The sequence below is a fragment of the Grus americana genome, chromosome 4 (assembly GCF_028858705.1).
Source record: "Grus americana isolate bGruAme1 chromosome 4, bGruAme1.mat, whole genome shotgun sequence".
NCBI lineage: Eukaryota > Metazoa > Chordata > Aves > Gruiformes > Gruidae > Grus > Grus americana.
The window spans coordinates 20,803,300-20,824,128 of NC_072855.1; the positions used below are offsets into that span (position 1 = coordinate 20,803,300).

General features: G+C 37.0%; 1 protein-coding gene across 2 annotated transcripts in view; it reads left to right on the forward strand.

Moving 5' to 3' along the window:
* The window catches only part of STIM2 (stromal interaction molecule 2), a 70,634-nt gene extending 58,174 nt beyond the window's left edge, over positions 1–12,460 (forward strand). The window contains exons 4-13 of one of the 2 annotated variants that reach the window (XM_054823699.1): positions 1,750–1,861; positions 2,519–2,634; positions 3,999–4,176; positions 4,996–5,173; positions 5,785–5,952; positions 6,163–6,263; positions 6,535–6,773; positions 10,193–10,394; positions 10,671–10,819; positions 11,203–11,376. In XM_054823699.1, the coding sequence (XP_054679674.1) occupies positions 1,750–1,861; positions 2,519–2,634; positions 3,999–4,176; positions 4,996–5,173; positions 5,785–5,952; positions 6,163–6,263; positions 6,535–6,773; positions 10,193–10,394; positions 10,671–10,819; positions 11,203–11,240 (1,481 nt within the window). In that variant the 3' untranslated portion in view covers positions 11,241–11,376. Of the gene's footprint in view, positions 1–1,749; positions 1,862–2,518; positions 2,635–3,998; positions 4,177–4,995; positions 5,174–5,784; positions 5,953–6,162; positions 6,264–6,534; positions 6,774–10,192; positions 10,395–10,670; positions 10,820–11,202 lie in introns of both variants that reach the window. The other variant, XM_054823698.1, reaches the window with a different exon arrangement.
* The last annotated feature ends 8,369 nt before the right edge of the window (positions 12,461–20,829 follow it).

Consider the following 20,829-nt stretch of genomic DNA (forward strand, 5'->3'; position numbering starts at 1 on the left):
TTTCTTTTTTTCTCTCAATTTATAAACTCAGTGAATTATGTGGCTGCCAAAATTGCGTGTTCTGTACTCTCAGTGATAAAACCTGTAATGTGTAGCAGCTATTTTAGGTGATTTTTTTTTTCTTATGTCACATCAAAACAATACTTTTGCTTTGGATCAGTTTATAAACATATTTCCAGAATGAAGTTAAGGTGATATTTTTCTGGATGATCTCACCAGCCTTTTGAGATGCTTAGAATGACTTGTAAATCTAATCACTTATTCACAAAACAGGTAAGAATATTTGCAATGTGAAAATGGTCTGTTTACAAATACAGCCCAGACATTTTGCATAAAAGCTTAGAGTAATATGACAAAATGGAGTCTGTTGCAAGATCAATACCTGGAAAACAGTTTGTGGCTCAAAACCAGAGGAAGAAATGGGACAGCATGCTGGGAAGGAGACGTAGCCATTCATATGGATAGAATACAAGTGGTTTGTACTGTGAGTTTATTTTTTAAAGCTATAAGTGGGTCTGTGAAATGTGTTCTGTCTCCGATTATCTGGAATGATGAAAATCTGAAATGTTTAAGCTTATTATTCAGCTATGCTAGCATAGATGAGAAACCTAGAAATCCTTATTTCAGTTTGAATGCAAACTGAAATATGAATTTGAACTCATAAAAATTCCCATTGCCTGCAGCGTGCCTGTCAAGTTTTCAGCAGCTCTTTCTAAAGGATCATTGTCAAAATTCACCACTGAGAATGTGTCCTTGTGATAAGATTTCTAAAGAAATCTCTGCCCAGTGTTGTCACATGCAAGTAGTTTTAGATAGAGAAATGTCTTTTAAAAAAAAAAAGATTTGTTCATGCAAAGATGTCTGTCCAGAAGGAGGCTGACATTTTTTTTTGATGTGCAAACTTTTGCAGACTTCACAAATGGAGAGAACAATTTCCCTTCAAGTTTGTCCATGCCAAGCTGTAAGCTGTAGCAGCTGGCCTGTAAGGGCCAGAAACATATGTGGGGTGTGATTTTTTGTGGGTAGTACTTCCTTATTTTCTTAGAGCATCTGTAGCTATGAAAGCTCATATAGACTGTTGCTGTTGTATAGGAAAATTGTTAATTATTCTCTACATATTTAAATTTTCTTAGTGGGAAAATTATTGCATGTAACATAGCTGTGTTCTGGGTATATTTGAGAGAGATTTAATTGTTTTCCTGTTAAATTTCTTCCGTCTTTCAGTATTTTCTTTCAATCTCCTCTCTCCCTCTCTTTTCTCCTCCCATTTTGTGGTTAGTAGGCATGAGTCTCTATGAAGATTCTTGTGAAAACAAGCTCTTAAGCCCTCATCCTGGGAAGAATCTTGGTACATTGCCTTAAATGGCTACAGCACCTGCTGACAAGGGTAGCAAGGACAAAAGGATTGAGACTGAGATCAGTTGAAGTAGATAAAAGTCACAAGATGCTGTCCTGATTTAAACTGAAGCAAAACACTAAATTAGTCTGTGGAATTTTTAATAAAGAAATGTTTCTATTGGTTCCATGCTTGTTTGTTTATAGTTTGCCTAAGCTTCCTCTGAGAAGCATATAATGAAAAAGGCAAAATGCCAGAAACACCTTGGTGAATGTTAATGCTAATTTTTCTGCAATTATATTTGGCTAAACCATCTTGCTCACTCTAGCCTGCTTTTCTACTGCTTGTCTTCTATGTCTTGCTATTGATTTTTACAAAAATTAAAGGTAACTAAACTGACTTTTTCCTTCCAGTTCATAACTGGACTCAAGAGGACACTCTTCAGTGGCTGTCAGAATTTGTTGAACTGCCCCAATATGAAAAGAATTTTAGAGACAGCAATGTCAATGGAACAACACTTCCCAGGTGAACGTTTCTTCTGAATTAGTTTCAAATAATTCTCTGTAGGTTGCTACTTTAGTCTGTATGTGGGAACAACTATGTGAACCTGAAGTCCAACAAGATATGGTCAAATGCAAGAAGAGAGAAGCATCTTTGCAGTTTTGAAGAGCTTGCTGTGTGGTTTTTCTGCCAAAATATTTCAAAATACAATTCTGGCTACTCCATTTGTCTTAGTTTTATTTCTTGCTGTTGAAGCTTTTATTACAAAATTCTCTATGGTAGCAAACTTTCTTTTGAACAGCTTCCAATCTATTGTATGGGTATACATCAGAAACTATCTGCAGAACCCCTTTTCTTGAGCGTAGGTACTAAATTTGAGTATTGCTTGTCTTTCAGAGAGTTAGTATCACAAATCTGCAGATATACTATTACCTTTAACTATGCCAAATGGATTTATTTCATGATTATTCCAGCAAGAAAAGAATAGGGAAATGATTTGATATTCTTCCTTTGCCACATTGTGATATGCTTTTTTTTATGGCATCACTGTCACTGTATTATATTTGTCAGTCTAATTACATAACTATAATCTGTGGGAAATGCTATTGATGTATTTCTTTCCATAGACTGGTTTTGAATATAGCTTGTGGAGTAGGTAATGTTTTGTCTTGTCATTAACAGGATAGCAGTAAATGAACATGCTTTCATGATCTCTCACTTGAAAATAATTGATCGGAGCCATAGACAGAAGCTTCAGCTTAAAGCCTTGGATGTTGTTTTATTTGGACCTCTCACACGTTAGTAACTTTTTGGAGTTTTTTCTTATCTCTTATTTGTAAGAATTCAACAGAAAATATTTTCAGTGACACTTGATACTGTAGGTAGGACAGCTTATCTGTTTTGTGGATGTACTGATGGATTGCTTGGCATGCGTTGTGGAACTGGGCAACGAATTAAAAAAGGTTATCAAGATGCTGGGATCAGGACAAAGGTTCAATTCTGTGTGTAAGATTACGTAGAAATTTTAGTATAACCCCACTTGACAGATGGATGTTAGCTTTTGTGTCACAAGAAGTGTACTCTAAAAGTTTTTGACTGCTTAAATTACACTTATAGCTAATGTTACAGTCACTTCCCAATTAGCGTGGACAATGGAAGCTGTGATGCTTGAAGTGAGAGGGGATGACCTTCCTCAAGGAATAAAAAAAGGACGTGGTGGTGCAAATCCAATACCAGTGTCTTTTGTGCAGACTCGAGTTTAAGCACAGTGAAATTTAATGCAGCAGTTCCACATCTGACCCATTTTAGCATATCCAGACCACATTTCCTTACCACATCACCAGTGGTCTGTATGGCTGCTTGTACCTAGTTACAGCTCTGTTGTGGTACTGTACATGCCAGGTATTCCTGAAGTAGGAGGCCATTCTGGAACTTGGTGGTCAGTTTGGAGAGTAGTGAATGACTTTGCAAAAGTCAGGCCAGATTTGAGCTGGCCTGACTGATCTGTATTAGCCTGACAGATCTGAGCTGGAGATTTTTTAGGTGAAAAAAGCACTTTGTGTTTGCATTATACTTTTTCTTCTAGCAGAAACTGTCTTTTAAAAGTTTGTTTTACAAAGATGCAAGTGACTAAAAGTTGTACTAACAAGGAAGTGAATCTTGGATGTGATACATTGACAATCCAGGTTTTGCTTTTAAAAAGTGCTGCTATTAGCTACTTACCCTTTTAAAAACTACTTTATTCTGTACAAGTGCATTTTTAACGCAGCATAGAGTATTCCAGAGGGTGCAGACTGGGGAGAACTTACTCAAAAATAAAGTTCCTACTGGCCTGATAAAGTGTAATTGGGGCATCTCTCTCAAGTCATTCAAATAAAGATACAAACTATGTACTGGAAAAATTTAGTAAGCTTTCCTCAATCTAATGTATGTTTTAGTATAGATTAAGTAGATTGTATTAGAGCAGAGTTGCTTATGTTGTATGGAAAATGCTCTGGAATCCATTTGAAAGGTAGTTGTTGGAGGTGGTTTGAGATAAATGAGATGGAATTCTGTTTAGCATCAGATTCTGTCACCTTTTGGGCCGAGGTGGGAGGGGGAAGTCCATAATCCAATGTCTGTATCAATGAACTAGTTAATGATCATGTTATTCTCTGCACAGGTCCCCCTCACAACTGGATGAAGGATTTTATATTAACAGTTTCTATAGTTATTGGTTTTGGAGGCTGCTGGTTTGCATATACACAGAACAGAACCTCAAGAGAACATATCACAAAAATGATGAAAGACTTAGAAAGCCTCCAAACAGCAGAGCAAAGTCTTCTTGACCTTCAGGAAAGGTATAAAAACTAAAAAAGTTAATGTTTAGTTTTCCTTTTGTTTTGAGGTTAGATACAAATACAGATCCTTTACAGTCATAAGTTATTTGCATTAAGCTGCCTTTGGATTTTGTTCATCGTTATTTTGCATGGAAGTTGCGATTTCAGTGACGATGGGGTTTTGGGTAGAAATTGCTCCTGGATATTTTAGCAGACAGTATGAATTTGGGGAGGAAGGTAGAGAAAGAGGTTCAATGTGTTTTACCTACAGATTAAGTAGTATGTACTGTTATTTTCATATAATTACAGTTTATTCTGGCATACATACATACATGGAAATGAGAACATTTCTATAAAGACTTGTATTTTGATCTTATTACACCTGTAATGAAGGTTCACCTACAAGTTCTCATATTTTTGTCTGACGTGGACATCACGTTGTGTGATGTAATTGTTGCTGGTTCATGAAGCTTGCGCAGTCTTTATTATCACAGAATGGTTGAGATTGGAAAGGACTTCTGGAGGTCATCTTGTCCAGCCCCACCTGCTCAAGCAGGATCATCTAGGAACAGGTTGCCCAGGACCATGTCCAGGCAGCTTCTGAATATGTCCAAGGATGGAGACTCTACCACATCTCTGGGCAACCTGTGCCAGTGCTCGATCACCCTCATGGTGAAAAAGTATTTCCTGATGTTCAGATGGAACCTCTTGTGTTTTGGTTTGTGCCCATTGCCTTTTGCCCTGTTGCTGGACACGTTTTCTTCTCCTGAGGACTGCAACTTTTAACAAATGTGCTGTGTTTTTGTTTTTTTCCCTCATATTTTTTATTCAATTGTGAAGGCTTGAGAAGGCACAAGAAGAGAATAGAAATGTTGCTGTGGAAAAGCAAAATCTGGAGCGCAAAATGATGGATGAGATCAATGATGCAAAACGGGAAGCACATCGCCTAAGGGAGTTGAGGGAGGGAGCTGAATGTGAGCTCAGCAGGCTCAAATATGCAGAGGAAGAGCTAGTACAGGTATCTGCAAACTGTTAACAATTTTAGTGTTGACTTTAAATTGGTCCTGGTTTTATTAGATCCTTAAAAGTGTTTAAAGCAGCATTTCTCTAATGCTAGAATTGAATGGAAAATTCTAAGAGCACTTAATGATCGTCTGTCAGTCATACCATTATCTAGAAAAATAATCCTGAAACTATGAAAAGACATACACTTTGTATATTAGCTTATCATAATGTTGTTGGATTCATGGAACAAAATATATACAAAAGCTTTTTTTCTTTCTTGTTATCAGATGAGAGAAGTAGCTTTGTCTCACTCTGAGTTGTGATAGATTGGATTTATTGTACTAAATAAAAAAATACTATCTTACAAAAATATTTAAGCTTCAAGTTAGGGACTATATATCATAGGGGAAAAAAAAAATCTGAGTATAATACAGTATGTGGAAATTTGTATGCAATATTTCAGAAATGCCTAATCTGCCTTCCTGACAGCAGTTGGCACACATGAAAGCTCTGTAAAGCCTTAGTTTGTTGCTGTGGGGTATAAAGGTGCTTATATTTCAGTTTCTTCTGCTGTCAGTTCTAATGACACTCTTGGTGACACTTGTATTTCTTCTTGATTGCTAGGTTCGCATGGCTTTAAAAAAGGCTGAGAAGGAGTTTGAGCTGAGAAGTAATTGGTCTGTTCCTGAAGCTTTGCAGAAGTGGCTTCAGTTAACACATGAAGTTGAAGTACAATATTACAATATCAAAAGACAGCATGCAGAAATGCAATTAGCAATTGCCAAAGATGAGGTACCAACTCTTACTTTTCAGCTGCTTAAAGACTTTTCTGGTCTGTTGTTAGAGATATGAAATAATAAATAAAAATTATTCAGATAAGTGTTTGGATATTTTATTTTTTTTCTCCCTTGAGTTGTTGTTTGCTCCTTGTCAATATTTCTAATGTTTTCTCATCTGTGTTAAGTATCTAGTTTTATGCATTTAATTTATGTTGCTGTTTAGGCAGAAAAGATAAAAAAGAAGAGAAGCACTGTATTTGGAACACTACATGTTGCACACAGCTCCTCCCTGGATGAAGTGGACCATAAAATCCTTGAAGCAAAGTAAGAGTATTACCAGGATGCATATTCTTTTGTGTTTGTTTATTCCTGGAACAATGGAATTTTTTGAGGGTTACGGAATTTAGTGTCTTAGTGTTTTTACGCTTTTAAGTAAAGCAGCTTAAAAGATACTTAAAAGATACTTTAAAAGATGAAGTGTGAATATTTGGACAGTCCTGATGGATCTTCTGGTATACTAGAATGACTGCACTTGTGTTGTTTTGCTTTATCATTAAGAACAGTGTATATAACTTTAATATGTGCTTTTCTGCAGGAAAGCACTCTCTGAGCTGACGACATGTTTGCGAGAGCGTCTTTATCGATGGCAACAGATTGAGAAGATTTGTGGTTTTCAAATAGCACACAATTCTGGGCTACCAAGCTTGACCTCCTCTCTCTACTCTGATCACAGCTGGGTAGTTATGCCTCGAGTTTCCATTCCTCCTTACCCAATTGCAGGGGGAGTTGACGACTTAGATGAAGATACTCCTCCAATAGTTTCACAGTTTCATGGTAAGTGGTGACCTTAGTAAAAAGAAAGCGGTAGAGTTGTGGAGGCATGGGATTTTAAAGTCAAGTGGGAGAAGAGTGCTGATGTCAGACAGGATTGAATCAAAGCCAAAAGGACCAAAATTCTGTCTAGCATTTCAGATGCATCTTTTGGGACTTGCATAAACTGAAAACTGGGTTTTGCAATAAAGATAACATGATGAAAAAGCCTGTATTCCCTTTCAGTGGGGGAGTGGGGGGCAAATCCAGCTAACGTTTTGCAAGTCTGCTTGTCATGCTTGGATTGCCAGACAAAAATTTATAATGAGTAATGCTGGATTTCTGTTAGCACATTTACTCTTTCAGGTGGAAGGAATGGAGTTAGTCTAGGGTCCCTTGAGCTACTACTAGGAAGATCACATCCTTTGAGAGGCAACACGCTACACAGCTTTTCAAACATTCTTTAGTGGCTGGAACAAAAGCCTGTTGTTGTCCAAGGGAAGCTTTCAGGCAGAATGTTTGTGTTTGGATACAGCGGGTTGTTTGAGTGTGAGGCAGAGGGGCCAAGTGCTGGAGGGAGAGAAATCCAGCTTCGGTTAAACTATGATCAAAAGATATACACTGGGGATTCAGACCACCCTCGTGTCCTGAGTCATTGCGTCAATACAAGAGCTTGTTTCATGGAAGTTGTGATTAACTGGACTCTAGAGGCAAATCAGAAGGATGAGCTCCATGTAGCTATTCAAACAAGCAATATCAAGCTGAGGAATGAGCAAGGAAAAAAGTTTTGTCATATGTATACATTTTTCTTTCAGGGCTGGCATTCTCAGAAGAAATTAGAACTGTATTTTAAAATAGCATGAGAATAGCCGCCATTTTGCTGGCTTCATTTAGTGCATATTGGGCACACGTTTTTCTTCTGAATGTACCAACCTTTTTTCTACAGGCCACATTGAAAAGGTCATTAATCCCCTTGCAGCACTGCTGCAAGTTCTGATCACTTTTAAAGAATACTGTCTCTCTAGATGTCTTCACTGTGAAGGCTTTGATTTAAATCTTAGCAACAACTTTCTTGGATTTCAGTAAAATATGATTGCGTAGAGCTAAACTTCCAAGTTTGTATGGAGAAACCTGTGGTCTGATTTCAAAATGAAGAGCTTCATTTGTTATCATGACTTTTCAGATGGTCTAAAATGACAAAACACTTAAAGATGTATGTAAGACTTCAGACTTCGTTAGAATTCAGTTCATTTGGAAGTATTTAGCTAATGGATGCTGTCTCAGTCAGTGATTAAAGTTATCTGAATCTCAGTAACATTACAAAAACTTTAAATGTGTTTTTCTGAATTTTGGTAAGGCATGAGAGCCTGATTTTGCTCAAGTCATCACATGAGGGAAGTAGCTTCTCTTAATTTACTAGCTTTTATAATTTCTACTCAGTAAAAAAACAAAACAAAAAAACCCAAACAACTGGAAACACTTGGGAGCCCAGACAGAGAGGGAAAATATGCTAAATGATCTGCTGAAACGAGTTCAGGAGTCAAATTATTGTAGGTTAGTTTAGTAACTGCTAAATTATTCCTATCCTTTAGACAAAAATGACAATGCACATGAGGAGGGATAGAAGCAAAATGGCTTCAAGCAAAATGCAGTGTGCAGACAGGTCAGTTATGAGAGACTGCTTCAGTGTCTGGACCTAAATTGAACTGTCTGGGCTGTTACCTCACTTGGTCAGCATCCTTTGATCTCTTAAGATTGACAAAATTTGAAGTCTGCCAGACAGGGCGCAGCAGTTGGGGTGATAGACTAAAATGGTGTGAAGTATTAGATCTGTTTAATCAATCCTGAGCTGAAGAACAAAAGGGGATGTACAAGTTGTTACAGGAAGGTGATAGTGAAACTTCTACTTTTCCTTTGAATGGTTAGGATTCAGCTGATTCCTTGACTTAGTGACTTTCATTTGTACTGGAAAATTCTAGATGTTAAATTGTCCTAGCTTGAATCCTTCATAATCCCTCATATATACACCTACAAGAAACCAAAATGCTTCTAACTTCCCTGAAAAAAATCACTAATGGTGCAATCTTGTTCTGTTTTACACCAACTAGTAGTATGACATCTGATTTACATGGACATGTTGTACAAATTTCCTAAAGGGATTATTACTCTCTTGGTTCACATTTGCTTTTTTAGGAATATCTTTGTATTGACATAAGCTTATTTTTGAGCTGCCAATACCTGCCTTTCAGGTCAGTAGGGAGTTCATCAAAAGTAAAATCAAAAGTTTGAGTTACATGACAACTGTCACATTGGGACATATAAACCTTTCTTTTCTGCTCAGCCTGTCAGGAAACAAAGCGTAAGTGTTGACGAAGGTGTAGCTACTTGCAGTTTTGTGAAAGTTGTGATTTCCTGCACTTAAAGCAGAATGACAACTCACCCTTTCCTGAGATTCCAAGAAGGGAAACTGTAATTTTTCTGATGCTAAACTGGCATCCTAAAATGTAAAATGCATTTTGTCAGGCTAGACATCCTTGTCTACAAAAATAGACACACTAAAAAGTGTGTTGTTTGGTAAACATTTTGAACACCAGTAAGGGTCTTACATAAGCAATGATGCATTCTGTGGGACAATTTGAGGAGAAGTATGAGAAATCCTGAAGCTCATAAGAGCTAGCCTCAAAACAGGTCTGTAGATTTATTTCCATAGAAGTATTGCTGCCTAATCACCTTCTGAAGGAGGAATTGGATTAGGAACATTTTAGTTTGTAACTTCCTGTTAGATACTTTCCTGGTCAAGTCTTGTGTTACTGTCTCCACCCATTCTTAGTATTTTTGTTTCTGGAAATTCATAGTTAGCCTGGCAAAAGAAAGTGTTATCAAATAGGAAAGTCTTGAGCTTAAAATGAGGTTGAATTGTGTATTTCCCATCACGTTATCAATGAGATTGGTCTTCCATGTCTAATGTAACTTTGAACTAATGCAGTGTATTTCAGTTAGGTGTTTGGTTAGATATACCTACATTTCAAAACTCTTACATATTCTTTTAAGCTCCAAATTGCCACACAAGTGAAATACAGGATATTGTGTAACACACTAATTTCATTTCAGCACTGCTATTTTTAGTTTATAAAGAGTTGGGAGTTTCAGTAGAATCTTTCTTTGTTCTCAAGAGAGCATAGTGAGCCAGAGCTTTGCACATGGTCAGAGTAGTATTTGGCAGGTACAAAACGGCTGCAGTTACATTTGCAGCTGCTTCATCTAACTGTAAAATCTATAAGGAAATGCCAGTCTCTTTCTTCCCCCTCAACAGTCAAGCAATGTCAAAGTTGTTTAAGAATCACTGTGGCTGAAGCAGATAGCTGCTTATGTAGTCTTCAGAGTAGATATTGTTAACATCAATGTCACTTGGAGGGTTTTGGTTTGCTTTTTCTTTGCCTCAGGGTCCATTGTAAAACCTCCCAGCACACTGGCAAGAAGCAGTAGCTTGTGTCGATCAAGACGCAATGTTGTGCCATCATCTCCACAGTCTCAGCATGCTTTGCACTCCCCTGACCCTGACATCCTTTCTGTGTCGAGCTGCCCAGCTCTTTATCGAACTGAAGAGGAGGAGGAAGCCATTTACTTCTCTGCTGATAAACAATGGTACGGAGATTAGCAAACAGAACTTGGAACGCTGATAGGATTATTTGAGACTAACAGTTTAGAATTAAGAGGTTGAACCAAGCCAAAAGTTAAAGTAATCTGTAGGATAATATAAATTAATGTAGTCCACATGGAACAGAGAGAGTTCTAGTCTGGTATGTGTATGTAAATAGCTAGCATGTCGTATACAGTTAAGTAATGTTACAATCCAGGGTGCACTGAACTAACCCTGATTCTCCATTACAATATGTTACTGGCTTTTACATCTGAAACTAGGATCAAAAGCAATGTCAGCTACTGGGCGAAGAGAAGATGGATGGTAACACAATTCTTACAGCATGTTGAGCGTGTACCTACTCTTGTTACATGGCCTCATAGGAAAAGGTTAAATTCCTTTTGGAAGGAGCAAATGAGCTTGTTGAAAGGTAGGGACACTTGTCCTGAAGAAACTTTTTGTATATGATAGGCTTAAATCTTCTTTCATTTCATAACTTTTCTGACTTCATGTGCCAGAAAGATAGTTTTTCTTCTTTGCAGTGAGATACAAATGACTGATTCTGGGCAGATGCTGCTGCCCACAAAAACAAGATCGCACAAATTAATTATCTTAAGCTTAGATAATAAAATGATGTAATGCAAGTTTTAAGTTAAAATGTTTAACTTAGTTTTTTTTTTGTTAATTAACTACTAAGGAAAAATGTGGGTGGTGCTTTTAGACTAATGTTATTGACTCTAAATTAATTTCCTTTTTAACTGCAGGAAGGAAATAGTAGTTTCATTATGTTTTCTCCTCTCTGCTCTGACTCAGGGAAGTACTGGAAACAGGTTCGGAATGTGACTCCTTAAATTCATCCACTGGAAGGAAGCAGTCTCCTCCAGCAAGTCTTGAGATGTACCAGACGCTTTCTCCTCAGAAAGTATCCCCAGAAGAATTCTCACTGGAGGAATCATCTACAGGAGACTCCTCTTCTCTAACTGCAGATATTTCTAGGGGCTCTCCTGACTGTGTAGGCATGGCAGAAACTAAGAGCATGATCTTTAGTCCTGCAAGCAAAGTTTATAATGGAATCCTGGAGAAGTCCTGCAGCATGAACCAGCTTTCAACTGGGATCCCAGTCCCAAAGCCTCGGCACACTTCATGTTCTTCAGCCAGCAGTGATAGTAAACCCTGCCATGAAGCTGCTTCTGTCCCTAGGATAAGTAGCATCCCACAGGACCTGTACCAAAATGGTGAAAAAAACAAAAAGCCATCAAAAATAAAAAGCCTCTTTAAGAAGAAGTGTAAGTGAGGTGGACAGAAGAAACCTATAGTAATGTTATAGAACTCTATTTTTTAAATATTTAGGAATGTAATTCCATTTGAGCATTCCAGACTGGATGCCCTAATGGAATGCTCGGTAGGTCAACTATATTTAACTGACTGTACTATCAAAAGTCATGCCAGCTGTCAATGAGAAATCATTAAAAAGTTCAGACAGTTTACATTCATTTCTGCCTATTTATTTCTTCTTTTTTTTAGTTTTTCTTTTTTAGTTTTTCTATTTTGTTTTGCTGGGGTTTTTTGTTTTCTTTATTCATAAACCATTTTTAAGCCACTTTGGACTTCTAAGCTTTAATGGACTAGTAAGCCTTCCTGGGCTTGCCAAAGTTTCTTGTTTACCGGAGCATCTTCCTATCTTTCCGTAGAGCTAGGACATTTATCTACTGGACTTTAAGAAAAATAAAAGAAGTAGAACTAATTGAATTGCACTACTGTTTTACAGACTGGAAAAGTCGCTCTGCAAGTGAAACTGAAAGACTTGTATTTGACTGAGAAGATGAATCTTTTCACTTTTAGATCTTTTGGGGTTTTTAAGTAGAACTTAGGATTTCTAATTGACTTGATTTCTGGAAATGGAAATGCCATGCTTTTATTATGGGAAGCTTTGTTAGATGCATTTATTATTAGAATGGTTCAAGTCCTGCTGTAAAGATCATGTTTTTCCCAGGACTTTCACTGTGATTTTACTTCACTGCAGGCTGTATGACAAAAAAAAAAAAAAAAAAAAGAAAAAAAAAAGAACAAAGTAATTTAACAAGAGAAGAGGCTCTTGATTCCTTATGCAAGTGATGGATATGAAACTTGACTGAGGACTGAACATATTCACCCTCTTAAAATGAGGAGGGGGGATAGTACCTTTTGTTTACAGACTGACAGACAATGGACATTTGGTTTGTAAAAGTTTGTACTGTGGTAAAGATAATAAATTGGAAACATTATTGTGCTTGGGAATGTTCCAGTTTTAGCTGATGCTTATTTCAGACATGTTTCAGAGGTCCTGTTAAATGAAAGCTGTTCTAGGCTACCTTGCTTATGCTTACTGCTGTGTATAAGTTATTATATTTTTTGGATTAGCTATTAATGTCTTAATGTCCTCCTTTTGTAAGATTTCATACACTTTATTTTTGTATAGTTTGAAGATTTAGCTGTTCAGACATGTCTGAAGTAAATGGTCTAATTTTATAATGCATACTGTTATACTAACTCATAATTTTAGATATAAAGGTAGGTATAAAGGTGAGACTCGACATGCTTCAGATGAAAGCAGTTTTTATGCTAAGCTTTTATAGGGAGAGGTGAAATTACTATGAGGTAACAAGGAAGCCTTCTTGGGGCAACAGTAGCTAGTTGTTCAAAAGCATCTTTTTTTTAACAGTTGGAGACAACAAATGTACTGCTTGAGCAACAGTGCCTTTCATTCAGTTTGTCTGAAAATATTAATACTGAGCAGGAATTTCTTTTGAGGTACATTCCAAAGAAATACTTCTTGCTCTAGTGAACACAAGCAATTTACCCAGTGATGACTAAATAGTTTCAGCTCTTCCATAGGGGTATTCTAGTTGCCTCAGTAGCGGGTGCCAGTGCCAGGACCTGTGATTAGGGGCTCACTTCTGCCAATATGTACATGCTGTACTGTATGAAAGAATGAATTCACTCACTGCCTAAATTGTTTTCTAGTAAGGAGCCTTCAAAACCTGTACCTAATTGAAATCAAGTGATACGTGTCTTTTCTGTCATTTTTCTGTTTAGGTTCCACTGTACATAACTGATGTGTTAGTTCTGTCCTCGAGAAGTGGTGGTGATGTTAACAGAAGCATTTACTGTGGCTAGTGAAATGGTTAGGAGAGTTAGAAAATGGGATGGAGACCTTACATGTGCAAGTACCTTAGGAGTCCTGGTACGTAGATTAATTCCTTTAAGAGAACAGAAGCAATCTAGAGTTATACAGTCATTCTTTGTTAGACAGTAAGTAATTTATACAGAAAAGCATAGAAGGCATCAACTCTTTAGTAAAGTTTGGAGAAGAGAAAAAATGGTAGAAGAGAAAATAAGAACATGGTGTTGTTCCATTATTCTCTGAATCATCAGATTAAACAGCTATAGCTGCAATAAGTCATCACAAAGTGACAATGGTCTCTTTGAACAAAGGTTGTACACTCTGTATATAGTAGACAAAAAAAAAGCAGTGATGTAAAAAGACTTGTGCCAGAGAACCACCTCAATGCCTAGCCTTCAGAGTTGTAGTTAAAAGCCTGATGAAGTACTTGAACATACATGAAGGGAAAAAATACATAAAAGTAGAGAACTTATTTTGCTTCCAAAACAGCATGGAGAAGACTACCAGAAAACTGTTCAATGTTGATGTCTGCACTTGAGAAGGCTATAGCAATAATTGAGTTTAAAGTAAGATCTGGGGCTGGATAGAGTACAGTGTGAGGTTTGAGGAACTCTGTCATTACCAAAGAAGATGAAGCAGCATTTTGATACTGGACAGTAAATATTTACACATGGAAAAAAATATCTGGTAGCGCAGAGTGGGAGGGCAGTACTTCTTAATCCTGACATCAAAGTCAGGCAAGCTCAAATACTGAGAAGCCAAACCAGACAAATTCAGTTTTCTGTAGTAAGTATAACGAAAAATTGAAACAGAGGAGGTGTTGGACTCTTCATTGACTGTGAGTTTGTGTTAAGTATCTTTTTAAAATCCACAATTTAACTGTCTTCTGGAAAAAAAAAATGTTATGGTGTTGTACAAGCAAATCGGATGAGATTATCAAAGTGATAGACTTTTGGCTTCAAAATGGCAAACCTTTGGAGTACAGACTGCTCTCAACACTCAGTTTACCACCAGCTGTCCTGTAACTATGGCTGCTACTTAATAAATATTGGAGAACTAAAAGCTTAAGTTAATGTGATGAGCAGTGGTGAGTATTGTATGTTGGAACACAAACTAATTTTAGGTTCATAGTTGAGGGGGTTTTATTATTATTTTAATAGCCCCCTTACACATCTTGCCACCTAAATTTGTCCACCATCTAAGTGACTTGCATCACTCCTACCACGGCTACTGTAGAAATGCTCCTCTTCAAACTGTTAGCATCCTTTTGCTAAGGTGTTCTGAGAGCACTGACTCTAAGATACTCATTGGCGAACATCAAATCCAGTCTTAATGTTGAAGTACCTGGCATATGTCAACATCTCAGAAGAGAGACAATGTACTTTAAAAGGCCATCCAGTTTTTTTTCTCTGCTTAACGGTGTAACTTGAACTGGCTGACAGTGAGTCCAGCCAGCGTTCCAACCACTAGGATTTCTGTAGGACTTGTCGGTCATTTGAGACAATCATCTAGTGTTGTCATCCTTAAATGACTGAGAATTCCAAAGCTCTAAGCTCAGAATGGTTGTGATCAGAGTTGGGTTGGCTTTTTTTTTAATTTGAGCTTTTATAGCTAAAATCCATGTTCTATTCTAAATTCTCCAGTTTTTCCTCAGAAGATGAGGATCTTTACTTTCTTAAGTATTTTGTTAGAGTCCTTTGTCAGGACAGCAGCCCCTTTGTGGAAACCTCATAAAAGGATTCTCCTTGAAGAGGTTACCATTTGTGTCTTTCACCTGTAAAAGCAAGAACTGTCAAATGTGTGGTTCTATATAAAGAAGAAAAGAAATTCCAATTTTCCAGAACTGAACAAACCGAAACTTAACCGCAATGCTTACTTTACTAAAGCTATGGGATGCTTCTTTCCTAATAGTGTAAAAATTTTAGGAAAGACATTTCTGGTTGCCATGGGGAATACTTTTGACCAGCTTATGGTGGACCTTGAGATTAAAACAGTTGGTTCTTTTTCCCCGCTTGGTGATGGAATTTAAAATTGTTCATTGGCAGTTCCAGGCATATGTCAGCTTTTCTTTCCCCACTTCACTGGTACCTAGGCAGCAGATTACCCTCCACTTTCTGATGGGCAGTTTGCTGAAAGAGGGAAGATTCTCCATCATAGTCAAGGTTATAGTTGAAGTGCTATAGTAAGAATACAGTTCCTCATTTGGAAGCATTGAAGATGGTGAAGCCAAGGATACTTGACCTCAGTTTTCTTATGATAATTATGGATGCCAGATTGAGTTAGGCATTAACTTATGACCTAAATAGATAAAATTCATTAGAAATTGAAGCTTTCAAGATTTTGCCCTTTTGCTTCCCAATATATGGGAAAACAGCATGAACAAGAGAGAGATGAGCTCTAATTAGCATTTCTCATACCACCGGCTTTAAGAGATTCAGGATAGTTTCATTCCATTTCCAAGATACATTGCTGGAGAGGGATTACTACCTTAATTTTACAATGTATGCAAAGAAGCATTTAGTTTTCGTTTACTTACAAGCAGGGGAGAAGAATGTAAATGAACTGAATGCTTAACTAAAAAATTTTTTTTTGAAGGCAAATAGAGGAATTACTGGTTCTTGGACCTCTTTACTATTCACTTATCTCCTTGTACAATATGTTAAGTGGGGTGAACATGGTTTTCTAATCTATTCCAGTTGCACTGACTAAAGTGATGCATTACTATGTCATGTTTGAAACACTGTTTGCTCTGAAGTGCTGTAGGCATTTTAATCCTGGATGTTGCATCTTCATTGAATAACAGTTAAACCTACCAAGGCTGTTTGGTTCTAAGTGCTGGTAAAATTTTCTACTAGTGACTTAAACACAGATGTTGGTATAACAAAAAAAGGCATTTGCCAGTAGAGTTTGAGTGCCTGACAGTGTGTAAATGTTTATTTAGGTAGCCATTTTTTAGGTAGCAGTTCAACAGTGTCATACACATTGCTAACAGATGGCTTTCCCTTCCAGCCCTGTAGAGATGGTGCTGATCTGAAATTCCACTTAGTCCTCTCTTGCATAAACAGAATGCACTTATTCATATAAATTGTAACAATATGAACCTTTAAACTGTTCCCAGTTGCTTTAGCCCCTGATGTTACTTTAGCAAGGTGGCAGTGCATACCAGTCCAGTCTTTCAGAAATAAAATGGATTTGTGTTATCTTTTTTTTTTCTCTACAACTTTGAATCTTAAGTTTACCAAATTTTGTGTGGGTTCTGTGTATTTAATGCTTCACTGAAATGAAAGTGGGAAGATTTATCTCTGCTTAGATGTTAAGGAAAGCACATTTGAGCAGGGTAAAAAGGAATTCCCCTTGCTCATTGCAGAGGGTGATAAAGAGTTCAGAGGTATTTCATCTGCTCCTAAGTCAGAAAACTAAGGAACGCTCACAACTTACATTGCTGGAGATGAAAGGTACATTGAATCTCAAAGCTTTCAGATCAGTCATTCTTTATCCAAGGAGAAAAAAACCCCCACAACTTTATTCTTTAGATGTACTCCACAGGGCATTACCTTCTTATTTCTATTCCATTTTTGACCCAGCATTCAATTTGGTAGTTATAGCACTAACTTATGTGATTGCCAGACCTCAGAGCAGTTTCAGATAATGATTTCAGTAGTGTGTCTTAATGTGCTAAAGACATCTGAATTAAGACTTTCTCCTTTACATTCCTCTTATTTTAATTCAACTCAGTTCTTTGTGATCCCTCTACTGTTAAAAACAGGTACTGATAGTTGATTCGTGTTCATGTTTAGAATACAGTATTTTTTTCAGATGAGAATTACTAATAGATAAGAGGTAGACAGTTGCTTTTTAAAGACTAGATCATGGCTGGATATTGTTGTAGAAACACTGCTGTACTTCAGTTGAACTAGGTGCAGCATTGACTGGTGCAATTTGTGTATGAGCGGTAAAGTTATCCTTCTTGACTTCTCCTTTGTTTTTGATTTGTATCTTAACTTGATGTTGCACAATTATTTTCAGACTTGAATTCATTTAAGATTAAGGTCAGTATGTCCAGCCCTACAAAAGTCAGTCTTCAGTTGTCAGCCATCAGTCCATTCTTACTGAAATGAATTAAAATCTTGAATATTTGTACTAGCTTATTAGCTGGTTAGGTAGTACAATGGGTTCCTGGAAGTCTTCAGGTGGAAGGCAGAGAACTTCTGAAGTGAACCAGGTAACCTGTGTTCTTTATCAGCTTTCAAATCCACCTCCCAATAAGACCGAGTCTCCCCAGGGGAATGTAGATGTACTTACTGCTTGGAACTTTGTAGTTAATTATATTTGGTTATCTAATTCTAATAACTTGCATGTGCGCTATGCTTGCTTGCTTTTCAATAGCTGACAAAAGCTATAGGAGATCTTGGGGGTTGGTTTGTTTAAAAAAAAAAAAAAACCAAAAAACTAAAACAAAGCTGGCAAGAGAAATCTGTCAGGCTGTGAGCTGACTAGAACCAACAAAGATCCCAGCTTTTTGTCTAAAAGAATTGTCTAAATAGTTCTTAATGAAATGAATTGGGTAGCATGTGTATTTTCACATTGCTCTCCTCCAAGCAACAAAAATAATTAAAATACCGTACATGTCAACAAGGCTATTTGGGAGATGTCTTGCCCCATTTTTAATTTAAATAACATTGAGTTGTAGTGAGTGTTCAGCATATTAATGCCTGACTTAAAAGATTAGCAGAATCTGAATGACTTGCATTGTTTTGTTTAATTACAGCTTTATAAAAATGTAGATATTTGCATAAAGCCCGTCATTGAATCTAGGTATGTTTCGATGACATAGCAAGAAGAGGACCAAGACAAGTAAATATGTGCACAATTTAATTCTTTCTTAAGATACTTTACTGTTCTGGGAAGAGATGTTCTCCATGCAGATTCTGCTCTTCCTCTATTTGCTCTTAGCTTCTGTTTGTTTTCGTTAGTTGAACTAAAATAAGAAACAAAACCCTCAGACTGACTAGTTTCTGTCTCTCTAATATATACACACTGTACTTGCTTTGAACCTCATCTACTGCATGTTGTTTATGCTGTACACAAATGCAGTTGCAGTATTTCTTTGGTGTTGTACAGCATGATACATTTCATTCCCCTTTCTAATTTACCTCCCATTAGCTATATATTGCTTTACAACTGGAAAAAACAGGTTTTGGGAATTGAGTCTGCATATAAAAATATTTTTTTTTTCTGTGAGTCTTATGAGAAATGTCCTGCTTGGAGAGTCTCAGACAGTATTTTCCTGTGTTTATTCATGTTACTTTGCTTTATTTTATAAGTGGATATTGATTTCTGATGTGTTGTTAAACTTAATGTTGAATAAATCTGACTTCCATTTTGAAAAGTGAAACTGTGTTAGTGAAAATGTTATGTAATGTTAATTCACCTTAGACTGTTCCTAGAGTATAGAAACTCTTTAAAAAAAATTTTTTTTTTAAAACTTGAGATAAATTTCTTTGTTCTGCTTAGGATCCTGGCCAATATTTCTTTGCTTCATGCTGTTATTAAAGTTTGACAGCAATATTACTGGGAAGGGAAAGGTGGACACAGTTTTGTTTGGCAGCTAGGGTGCTACAGTTAGGCTTGAAAATCCTGAGTCTTACTGTCTTTGCTTGAAAGAGCCTTACTGAGCTTAAGTTGTTTCATATTTTGAAGATTTGGGATTTGGGGATTTTTCTCCTGAACACAGTGAAAAGCCTTTCCAAATGACTGTTGGAATAATGCATAGCCTTGTGATTTTGAGCATGAGCATTAGTTTGAGAACCTGTGGTGCTCTACCAAAAAAAAAAAAAAGTCCTTGCTATCATTTTAATATTCCTTTTAGCTTGTAGCAACTCTGAGAAGGAAGAAGCACTAGCTGTACATCAAGAATAGCTTTCTAAAAGTGGCTTCTCTTGTAACCAAAAATCTCACGTAAGTGGAGGTGACAAGAATGCAGTGAGATGCGTGAGTGACTATACAGGTGTGGCCCATGGGATCAGTGTGAGTTGTGTTTAGAAAACTTAAAAGTGCAGAATAAATTAATTAATTTTTCCTCAATTAAAAAAAAGGATATTGGTAATTGAATCTGTATATGAATTATTTTCAGTTCTGGTTGCCTAATACAGCCCTCTGCAGAAGCAATAGTGTGAGTTGGTCACTGGTTTCACTTCAGTTTGTCCGTAGGGTTCTTGGTTAAAGTGTTGACTGTTTATCAATGGAAAAAGCATATAGGCTGGCAAAGCCTCTATCAGCTCTGCATCTTTGGAGAGCTAAAGACTTTTCCGTTGGGGACCTACTATTAATTTCTCCTGCAAAATTTGATTGAAAAAATTTTCATTGAAAGCTTATAAGAAATGTCTGATTTTGCTGCAAGATTTGGCACCCAAGCAAGTGGAACATAGAGCATTCTAATTCCATGGCATATTACTGAGCTTTGGTTAATTAACAACTTCAGCAAGCTGGTATTCAGTTACTGAAGTCAATTTTTTTTTCCTAGATGAACTGCTTTTTATTACTATCGAATTAAAGTCCATTTCCTTACCCTGCCAAATTTAGTTTTTTAAACTGACAGATTTACCAGTTCCACTGGGTGGTGGCATTACTTGTGAAATTCTGTAGCATCCTGCTTGCCCTCGGTGAGATGGAGAATGTGGAACAGATTTGAAATGGGACAGCTAATTTCTTCTAAGGTCCTTTGGGGGTTGAGCTGTTCCTAGGGATAGAGCGTGCCTGGTTAAGCCGGTTCTGGGTCAGTTTCATAAAGGTCTCCTGTGTTCCCTGTGCTTTTTGAGTGCCTTATAAGGATGTACTAAGTGTCCTCTAATGTAGCTACACAGTAGAAAATATTTTTTTTATTCAAGGAATTTATCTGTATATGAAGTAAAGTTTAGCTCAGTTTCCTATCAGCTTGATGCTGCAGTACTTGTCTGCATCAATCCTGTTTCTCTCCTACTTCTCACTTTTTGCTCAGTGTTTCCAAGTGGAAGTTAAATGGTGAGCTCATGAATCTAAAATATAAATAAGTTCTGAAGGCCAGAGTTTGTCTGTATTTAAGAGGTCTTATCTTTCAGCTAGTGGCTGTAAGTATTCTGGAAGTAATTTTTGAACCTCATGCTGGATTTCCATTTGTTCTCTGTACTACTTACATCTTAAAGCTACTCATTCTCCAGTTTTTCCTCATTTGGTTTTATACAGGGGAGGCTTAGCAATAGGAAAATATTCCAGAAATTGTAAGTGACAGTTACAGCATG